General features: G+C 33.4%; 1 protein-coding gene across 1 annotated transcript in view; it reads left to right on the top strand.

Annotated features, from left to right (window-relative positions):
* ATRNL1 (attractin like 1) overlaps window positions 1-11,285 on the top strand; it is a 471,655-nt gene that overhangs the window by 213,367 nt on the left and 247,003 nt on the right. Inside the window, exon 26 of the mRNA XM_015815816.1 lies at window positions 5,125-5,203. Coding sequence (XP_015671302.1) covers window positions 5,125-5,203 — 79 coding nt within the window. The remainder of the gene's footprint in view (window positions 1-5,124; window positions 5,204-11,285) is intronic.

Genomic DNA, 11,285 nt, shown 5'->3' with positions numbered 1-11,285 from the left:
AATTCTTTGTTGAAATTGATAATTTGTAGTAGAAAGTTGATAAAAGTTTAAAGTTGGTCTTGGAGCATGAAGACTAAGTCGAAAAACTGGGGAGCACATGGCGTGGTACTGATATTTATAAACTCAGACTTAGTCACGTGGAGCAGGAAGGTTAAGATAACCCATTGGTGAATGATCCATCCAATCATGTTGGAGAAAAGAGAGTTCTCAGGTGGCTCATAGTCTCCTGCTGTTTTGCAAGTTGCAGCAATTTAAAGAGCTGTTTAAGAGCAGCTGATTTAGACATGTTATTGCACAAGAAGAACCCTTTCTTTTTTCCCTCTTGATTTTGGTGAGTGAAATTAGTGTTCTTCAAAATGAAATTCAGGTCTCAAAAGTTATACAAAAGCAAGCAAGCTCATTCTTTCAATGTAATATTTTGCTGGAGTTCCCATGCCTCAGTATGACGAACTGATTTTATTTTACATAATTGTAAGGGTCTGATTTATCTGATTCCCCCCCCTCCATTCAATTATATCCAATTCTTAGATAGAAGTTCCTGCAGATTTTTTGGCAAAGTTTTTCAGAAGTGGTTTGCCATTGCCTCCTTCCTAGGGCTGAGAGAAAGTGACTAGTCCAAGGTCACCCAGTTGGCTTCATAGCGAAAGTGGGATTAAAATTCACAGTCTTCTGGTTTCTAGCCTGATGATTTAATCAATACACCAAACATTTAATTATTAAAATTTGAATTCATTAGATTTCAAGAGAAACCATACAAATTAATGTTATCATGTTTTAGAGAGTCACATTATTACAATGAAATTGCAAAATCTGATCTTTTGGTATCTCAGCAGAAGTTCTAAGAAATTGTACTTTTTGTAATGCTAGTTCAACCAGTTATTTATCAGTTACATTTATTCAATGTAAATAAAATTACCACACTTGTGAGCACACTGATACTTATTATTTAAACCAGAATTATTTTAATACAGATTAGATATGACTAATTCATGTTTTTAATAGTTAAAGAAATTAAATTTATACAGCGTGGCACTTCATAGATATGGATTGGCTGCTGAGATGAGAAGAGAATAAATCATTTAGAAAATAATATTAATTTGAATTTGTCAAGCACCTTGGATAAACAATTTATGGAACAATGAAAAGATCCTTAGTGTGAAATTTCATTTTTCTAATATAGGCATTGATCAAGCCATGTTTATGTAACACATTTTTTATTTTTCATTAATATAATATAAAAAACAAAAAATGAAAAAAATATCTAAGTTACATATGCAATTTGTAGTTAAAAAACAATGTAGGGTCCATTTAACAGGAATTTAACAGTTAACTTAGCTACAGGAGAGAGGTGACATCAATTATATCTAAATAATATCAGAAGACTTCATAAAGTATGACATTTCAGCTTATTCTTTAAAATGATACTATTGGTAGAAAATTTGTAAAATATTGATCAGAAAATATTGTGTAAAGCAGGGAAGAAGTTCCAGTGCTAATCTATATTAGCCCTTTAATTTGAGAAATATATAAGTAGAACAAAATAAAATATTGTATTATGTTTTTAAAAAAATATTTTATAAAAAGCACGATTATGGCTATTCCAGGAATATGCGTTTTTAAAGTTGCAGCACCATAACACTAACCTATCTAATAGGGCTGACCATTCTCAACATCTTGATATCATAAACTCGGACATCTTCCCTAAATAATACAATTTAATTATTTTTAAATTAAAACCCTTAAGGAATATAGTAGCTTAGGAATGTAAGGAAAAAAATATTATAGAAAAAAAAAGTTCAATATAAAGAATTCCCTTTGAGCTGGATGATACTCCTTGATAATAAAAGTTAGAAAATTTGCTCCTGGCTGCATTACTCAGAGAACTGATAATATAAAGAGAAATAGCTTGATAGTTATCCCCTTGCGTCTGGATGATAGTGAAAGTATGAGTTAGAGGGGTTTTTCATTCAATTCCCTCTTCTTTTTAATATTGCTAATATGGTATATAGTTAATTAAAACAATATTAAATAACAGTATCCCTTTCCTAATTAACAGGTATCAGTTGGAATCCTAAATTTACTAGCCAGACTTGTGTTAGAATTGGGTTGATGAAATACAGATTTGTTCTCAGTGTTTCATCTAAATAGGCATACATTTAAAAATAGGGAATAATCCATATATCAAAATATGAATAATAAATCAATAGCATTACATGTTTAACTCTCAGGCAATACTGATGGCTTTGTGCAAAGCATTAAAAATGTGGTTCCCCCCCCCCCGATATTGAAGCAGGGTGAACCTATTTTTTGAACGCTGTGGATGTTTGTGCTACTTGAGGCAGGCTCTGTTTGTTTTTGTTGATGTTTTTATGCTAATTTTAATTTGTTGTTTGCCTCCTAGAGTCCTATACTAAAGATATGACCATGGAAATATATATAAAGCAAGATACAATCTCAAATTTTTCCCTACTCAGACTGGACAATCTGTACAACCCCAGCATGTGAATCTGTCAGGGCTCCATAGATTCAAATATTGATCCCAGCTAAATGGACTCTGGGCATTCTTTCCTATTGTACCTAAAGAATTCAAGCATTTCTAGGCAGAGCAGGAAAACGTTTTTGCTTAATTAGACAAAACTGGCTAGCTAACAACCCAGGGAAGTTGTGGTTAATTGGAGACGAGCTAGATTAGCCATCTAGCTAGTTTTATCTACTGGCCAAGCATTGTGTAGGACCAATAGACTTTTCTGAAAGAGATAACATCCTTAGTGATGAACTTCTGATCCCAGTTGTTGCTGTAAGTTGTTGTATTCTTTTTTACACCACTAGGAATAGCAACACTAGTCTGAAATTCAGAATTTTCATAAAAGATAGTATGCTAAGCTCCATATTGATGTATTTTTACAGATCACAAGCTTTAAGGAGACTGAAAATAGTAGGGCCATCAGCACACGAATCATCAGACACAAGTTGTGTGAAATTAAATACTACATATTACAAGATGCAGATAAATCAAATCATTCTTCCTCCAAAGACTGCTGTTTTCTAGATGATAAACTGCATTGAAGTGCAATAGAAGGAAGAAAGAAATAGTAATTGTGATATACCTGGATCAATCTACTTGTTCTCCATCCTTTACCCAGTAATTTGGGTGCTATGAATACTATGTTTGCTGAAGTGCTTTGTTGAAGTACAGCCAAGCAATTTTCTGTTAAATGTTGTTCATACCATTTTACATCTTTTAATGCAGAAGCTAGTACAACCCATAATATGTGGGAATGATCTTGGGAGACAGGGGCAGAGGTTTCACCTAAGAAAAAGTCAGATAACAGAGGAAGCACACAGCTGCATAATGGAAAGAGAGAGAAAAATGAAAAAGGATCCTCCATAACTTATCAGGCTGTAAAAAAAGAAATAGAAATGTGTAGTTTCAAACTTGCAAGATTCTGTTAATTAGCCTTAGAATAAAGTAGATTTACCTCATCTGGTCATGTTTCCTGTCTAGTCTACTTGGGAAGGATGATTCCATCCAAGAAATTAGTACCTTGACAATCTAAAACACTTGAATATTGTGAAATTGTAGGAATTCTGTTGCAGAAGAAACAGGAAGCCTATGAAAAAAAGTAGCATCTCTGTTCATTACCTGAAGTTAACATTTTATTTTTTGATATTTATTTAATGTAATTAATAATAGTGGTAGGAATGCAATAATTGTGTGAGATATAAAGGCATCTATATAAATAACAGATTTGCAGTGTATAACATAATTTTTTGTTTTATAAATAATACAAATGTTTAAGAAACCTACATGTATTATGTCTCTTCACTGATGCTTTGTTTCCCTTAAACAAACAAAATGACATTTTCATACTCTTCTGAGACAGCATCTAGGATGGTAGTTTCTGGGCAAAGGCCTTGTTCATATTTTTTTCAAATTTTTTTGTTTTAAAATATAATTTTTATTAAGAATTTTAATTACAGTGTTAGAAACTAAAACTAAATTTAGAGACAGGAGCTTGGAAAGAAAGTGTAAAAAGTTCAAGAAAAGATAAAGAATTAGTTTAAAAGAGAAAATATAATAAAAAGAAAAGAAATATAAAAGAAGTGACTTCTAACCTTCATCATAACAACTATAAACCAATTTAATAACTTCACCCCCCATAAAGTTAAAAAGATATTTCTTAATCTCATATACCATCCCTTACCTATAATCAAATCCCTAAACACAAGCTATTTCAATCCTGATAACAGCAAAAAGCCTATAAAGAGAATATGGGTGGGGGAGGGAGTCTTATTTTAATCTTGATCAAACCAACTTTGTATTCTTCCCTTTTACTTTTAACAGTCTTTAATCTTTAATTCAATCAAACGTTGTTATAGGAATCTTTTCTTATCTTTATATCATTGCACAGATTTCTTCAAGGCTTTAGCAGACTTCTTTTGTAGATACAATAAGAAATAATGCACCTTGTATATGAAAGTTATCTCCTCTTTCTTTGTACTACTCATTAAAGTTATGGAATATTTTAGTTCCATAAATTTTTGTTGCCAAGAAATGTTTTATATGGCTATATGGTTCCATCTTCTCTTCATCTTGTTTGAGATGTTGATGATGTCGTGTTAGGTCTACACAGTGTTATGGATTCAACAAATGAATATGTTCTTTTCTGATCTGATCAGATAATTGTGAAATTATCCCTAAAGAAGTTTATTTGGCATTCAGTTATTATAACTTTGGTGTTCTTAAGTCATTTTTAATCTCTCACATTGTAGATTTTAAAAAAGAACTATTAGGAGAATAATACAGTTTAGACAAACTGAAGATTATAATCTGCTGTTTCAAATTTTTTGTAATTTTATTTAAGATTTTTGTTAGTTTTACTTGAGACATAGTAAGTGACATGATTAGCAGAAAGCCTTCAAATAAACAAATGCAAATACTATGTTGCTATTATCCATCACAATACTTCAGAAAATTCTGGCTATATAATACTGGGTACCTGCAAATGTTTTAATATTTTTGTTGGGTGCTCTTAAAATTCACTTTTCCAAACTATGAAGTCAAATTTACGTTGTGTAAAACTTTCTTAACTCTAAATTATTTTTTATGTTTTACAATTGCAGTTGTTTCTTGTCACTGTTATTGGTTGCTGCTGTGGTCTGGAAAATCAAGCAAACCTGTTGGGCTTCTCGGCGGAGAGAGGTATGAATATTATTTTCACTTTTTTTTCCTCCTTTACTCAGAGAGAATTCTAAACATGCAATCTGCCTATCCTGCTGGTGAAACTTCTTTCCTGTGGATGATTTTTTTAAATCCCAGAACATCACATTTTCTTTGCATATGGAAATGTAGTTAGTTTGGTATAAGCTAGACCACTTTAAAAATATCCTTTCTACATTTGAATTGTTCCTTTTTAAATTGTGCCTAACCCTGGGCCTTTCTCAGTAGACATTCTCTAATTTGAAGGGCTTTTTTTTAAAAAATCCACTTTAAGGATATACAACCACCTGTTTCTTACTTTTGGGTTTATTTCAGATGTATAATTTATTACTATATTAAATATGTGGTGATGAAATTTGAAATTCCCTTATTAAAATAATAGTTTAAAATTTAAGCTTTTGTGTACCTGTAGATTTTTGTATATACTGTATTCTCTTTTAATATAAGTAGAATGAGACTGGATTCATGGACTCACCTCTGTTTCACTATCCCTTTTTAATTTATCCCTCTCCTTACCAACATTTCATGATGGACAGTTTAAAAGAACATATTTTATTACCTCCCGCTTCCTAGTCCACAAGGGCAGGCACATTGTTCAGATGGAATATTCTGATATAAGCCCATAATTAATGCTAAGAGTAGACATTTAAATCGAGCTAACATAAAAATCCTGTAATATTTGATGTAGGGAGAATAAATGGTGGAGAGAAAACTGACCAGGCCTTCATAGAAATTACTTGATATTAAATTTCTAAACTGTTGTAAAGCTGAATCTAGAATATGTTGCATTATTGTCCTTTTTTAACATTTTCAAAACCGAATGAATAACAAACTTAAAACTGACATTAGAACTGAAATTTTGATTTGCAAATTGAATTATGACTGTCCCTTCACTATTGAAGTTACGGCAGACCCTCAAAAATTACTTACAATCTGGTTTCAAAGTTACCATCGCTGCAGTGCTCCTGTCATTGTTCACCCTTACGAATGACTGCAGGGACGTTGCAATGACCCCTCCCCCACTCCATCTATCTCCCCAGTTCATCTCCCCAGGTCCTGACAGGCCTCAACTTGTTCTCATTCTGGCTAATCAGTCACGCAACAGAGCCTGAACCTGGTCAGCAGAAGTGACCAACATTCAGAAAGATCTGTTTTTAATCTTACTTCTAACTATATTATATTAGCAATAATATATAAGGCTATGCTGGGTACATGAAAATATAGACTTGCATCATTCAAGTTGGTGTCAATGCATTCCACAGTTCTGCATCTTAATAGGGTAGAGGTAGACTTGGGAGTCCCAAAGGGCAGGAAAAGACCTTGGAAGGCCCTTGGGTGGCTGGATGGAAAGTAGGTCTTGGCCTAGAGACTGCAACTGATTTCGCGTACACTTTGATTCTGCTAACCAGATTTAGGATTTCTTGTAGAGCAGGGACTAGGCTGAGGCCTAGAGGAATGCCAAGGGACAGGGAGCAGAGCATAGAGGAATGCCAAGGCACAGAATGCCTCGGGGATGAGGGAGACCTGGGAAGGCTTGGGGTTTGGGGCAGGTGAGCTAGACCTGCACTACATCTCCAAGAGCATCCATCACCCCTGAGGTACCCATGCTCTACTTTATGACCTGTACAATTGTTTAATGATTGCAGTAGAGAGAGGAAGGATTGGGGAGATCATTAAGTGAAATGCTTCACTTTGTGGTCTTCGCAACATGCAACTCTAATGGGCAGGTTCTGTTATAGACATAAATCGAGGACTACCTGTACAAAGTCAAATTTTAGTCATGAACTGAAGAAACAGAACAATATCTGTCCTTTCACTGACACTAAAGCTCTTCAAGAGTACTGTATTTAAGAAAGAACATAGGAAATTAGACTGAACTATCTTCAATCACTTATAATATCGATAGAGGCATATTTTGATTATATACACAAACTGGAGGATCTCTCTCTCTCTCTTTATATCTCTGCTTTTTTCTATCATCTGTTACATCCACACACTAGTCCTCACATACACTTTTTCACAAAAATAAAAATTATGCTACCTTAGAAGCAATAAATAATAAGATCAAATATGCAACTAGGTGCATGGCTGCAGTAGAAACAAGGATACTTTGCAAATAAAATGGAGAAATATAGTGATCGGGGCTAATGTAAACTAGATTTAGTTTTTTTTTACTCTTTTATTTTTAATTTATTTTTGCCTTATATTTCTTTCTTCTTTTCATCACTTTGTACAACATTGCTTACTCAGAAAGAAAACAGTGTGATGGATATACATGCAAAGTGTTTGTATGTGTTATTTATGTATATATTAGACTAAAAGTGAATTAACATTGCTTTTTGTTTTTAAAAGTAACATAGTAACACTTGATACCTGCTCTATTTAATTTGTTATACTATATTTCTTCAATAAGGTTGCAGTTCAGGTACTTAACTTAGGCCAATCCTTTAAGCAGCATGGATGTAAACCTACTTGGAAATGTTAAATAAACACTTATTTAATTTATTATAAATAAGTTCTTATTCTTGAAATACTATTTAAATTGATAGTAGCATATTTTGGAGAAATTTTATTGAAACTTTTTAGAAACCATTAAATGAACTATAAGAGGGGTTTTTTCCCCTCTGTATATGTGTACATGCACAGGCCTTTGGGTCAGTGCTGCTGACTGCCTGAGCATGTCCCTGGAGTTTTCATGGCAAGATTTCTGAAGTGGCTTGCCATTGCCTCCTTCTTAAGGTTGACTGAGAGCGGTTGGCCCAAGATCATCCAGCTGGCTTTCTGCCTAAACATGGATTAAAGTCAGTGTTCTGATTTAGCTGTATCAAACAGGCTGTTTTCAAATAGTAGTAGTGGAAATTTGGATTGAGGTCATAAGCAACCAGGGCTTTTTTTCTCGGAGAAAAGGTGGCGGAACTCAAACCTGGCCACGCCCTCATCAAACCCTAGGACCGCCCCTTTAGAGAACAGGAATGCAAGTAAAATTTGGGAGGGGCTATTTCCGGTGTGGGAGGGGCTATTTCCGGTGCGGCCGGCCCGGAAAAAGGTGCCGGAACGCGGTTCCGCCGCGTTCCGGCTGAAAAAAAGCCCTGTAAGCAACCAATCGCAAATTGAGAACTAGCTGTTTTCCTTTTTCTGAGAACTTTCAGAAAGAAGGTAAGCTAAGAAAAGAATGTCGGTTCTCACAAGGAATGGGTTGTACTTTTTGTGGAGATGGGTAATAGACTCATGTCAAGAAAATACAATATGTTTATTTCTTCAACAGATGCAGTAGGAAAACACTTCAAGTGTTGACAGATATTTTTAACAGCATTTAGCACCAGTTATATTTAATCAGAATAAAATTGTGCAAAGAAATAATAATAATTACAACAATAACAACAACAACAACGTTGGAAGGTACCTTGGAGGTCATCTAGTCCAACCCCCTGCTTAGGCAGGAAACTCTATACCATTTCAGACAAATGGCTGTCCAGTCTCTTCTTAAAAACCTCCAGTATTGAAGCATTCACAGCTTCTGGAGGCAGGTTGTTCCACTGATTAATTGTTCTAACTGTCAGGAAATTTCTCCTTAATTCTAGGTTGCTTCTCTCTTTGGTTAGTTTCCATCCATTGCTTTGGATAATAGCTTGACTCCCTCTTCTTTGTGGCAACCCCTGAGATTTTGGAACACTGCTATCATGTCACCCCTAGTCCTTCTTTCAATTAAACTAGACATACCCAATTCCAGCAACTGTTCCTTATATGTTTTAGCCTCCAGTCCCCTAATCATCTTTATTGCTTTTCTCTGTACTCTTTCTAGAGTCTCAACATCTTTTTTACATTGTGGTGACCAAAACTGGATACAGTATTCCAAGTGTGGCCTTACCAAGGCATTGTAAAGTTGCATGTCACTTAATTAATTAATTATAAGAAACTGAAAAAAAGTTTTACTTTATGATGTATCTACTTTTATGCCTCTGAAGAAACATGGCTTTGAGTTAATATATTCTATACCCTTTTTGTAATTTTCCAGTAATGTATAATTACTGTAGAAGGGTAATGGTGATAATGTAACTTATCCATTATCTTAATTACTTTAATTAGTCCTATTTATAATATTCTTAATGGAGAGAAATTAATAGTGTTTTGGGGACTTGAAGAAAATATTTAATATCAAGAAAATTGATTCACAAATGATATATTGGTATACAATCAAGGTCTACTGTAACACTACTTAATAAACTTTGAACAAATATTACACTAGAAAAGTTGATGCTTTAAATGCTTACTAATTCAGGGATTCAGCCATGTTTGCCTACTAAAAAAATCAAGTGGAAGATCACCTTAAAGCTGATTGGTGGACAAGACAATATGGTTTTTTTTTCTGACACATGGTACTCATATGTTAACCTAAAATCAAACCAGTTATAACCTTATGAACAACCCCCATGTCCATGCCTAGATTATGTACACATAATTTATGAAACTACTACTTAGGTGTGATCTTTGGCAACACTCCAGCTTCAAGATGTAGCTTTGAGTGCTACTTATGTTTACTACCCTATATGCCGGTATATCTAGCAAGAACATATACACACAAACATTTCTATTTAATGGTCCTTCTTTCAGACATGGACTTGAAAATAACTGTGTTTACTCGATTTAATACTACAACTTATATCATATGCTGCACCATTTACTTAGGTTTAGAACTTTTGAGCCTCCCAAAGTTGTTTTAACAGGGGTGGCGATACAAATCTTTTAAATAAAAACCATCTGACTTTATCATTTTGCTTAAAATTTGTATGGTTCTGCTATAATAATAAACCCAATTGAAATGTTAATTACTGCTAAGCAATATACAACTATATTAGATAAAAAGGATCATTCAACGTTGCTATTTATTGTATGTCAAAGACTAAGCAATAGTTGTGGGGAAAATAATAACAAGATAGGTATCCATGGAGTCTGTTTAGTCCTACATCACTTCAACACCAGTACAGTATAAAAACTCCAATACATATTTGTACTAATTTATAATAGAATAAATTAAGAGCATTATTAAATGAGAAAAATGGGGGGAAATGTGTGAAGAATATTAATTGATAGATACAGTATATCTGTTTGAAAAACAATGTCCCTTATTGAAAATAAGGGTTAAACCCAACAGGCACATTAATGTCTAAAATGTAATATTATTGTGCTTCATGTACATGTACATGTACATGTACTGTTAAAAGCAAGAGTAATATACCTGGCTTGTGCTGCCTAGACATATATATATAAGAAATGTGTAAAATAATAGGAAACAGGTTAATAAATGGTTCATTTTAGTTTAAAGACAAGTTCTACAGCAGGCAGTCTTCTTACTTCATAAAAAATTATTCTTTTTCTGTGCCTGATTCAGGGAACTTTCAGATCCAAACACTTCATTTTATTACAGGCACTTTATTGCATGCAATAAGAGGCAGGTATCTAGAAACTTAGTGTTTACTATTGGAAAATAGAAAATTGTCTGTGTTATGTAATAAAATGTTGGTGTTCACTTCTGATTCATTCAATATTGCAGAGAAGATTCACATTTTTCATAATGATAAATTGATAGATTGCAAAATGAAAAAGTTGAGTTAGAGTTTTTTTCGGTTGCTTTTTTGCTTTCCGTTTGAGTTTTGATAAATCAAACATACTGATAATCCAGGAAAGAATTGTGACTAGTAAAGTTTTGTTCTTCAAAGAGAATACAAACATTAAGATCCATCCATTATTATTAATAAATTTATATGCCGTAATGTTAAATCAGACAGTCATTTTTAAAATAATTTATTGTAGAATAGTTCACTTCAGTAAAGAATAACAGTATCAGTGACAACACTAGACAAAAAATTGAATGTGGATTACAAATTTTTTGCAAAAATTTTGGCTAATAGATTGATGCAGATATTGCAACATTATATACATGATGATCAAACTGGTTTCATATCTGGGAGATACATGAAGAATAATATCAGGCAAATTGTAAATCTACTGGAATATTTGGACAAGAATAATCAAATACCTTCGGCCTTTATCTTTCTTGATGCGG

The sequence above is a fragment of the Protobothrops mucrosquamatus genome, unplaced genomic scaffold (genome assembly GCF_001527695.2).
Source record: "Protobothrops mucrosquamatus isolate PMUCROS unplaced genomic scaffold, P.Mucros_1.0 scaffold378, whole genome shotgun sequence".
NCBI lineage: Eukaryota > Metazoa > Chordata > Lepidosauria > Squamata > Viperidae > Protobothrops > Protobothrops mucrosquamatus.
This window is presented reverse-complemented; position numbering and strand designations above follow the sequence as displayed.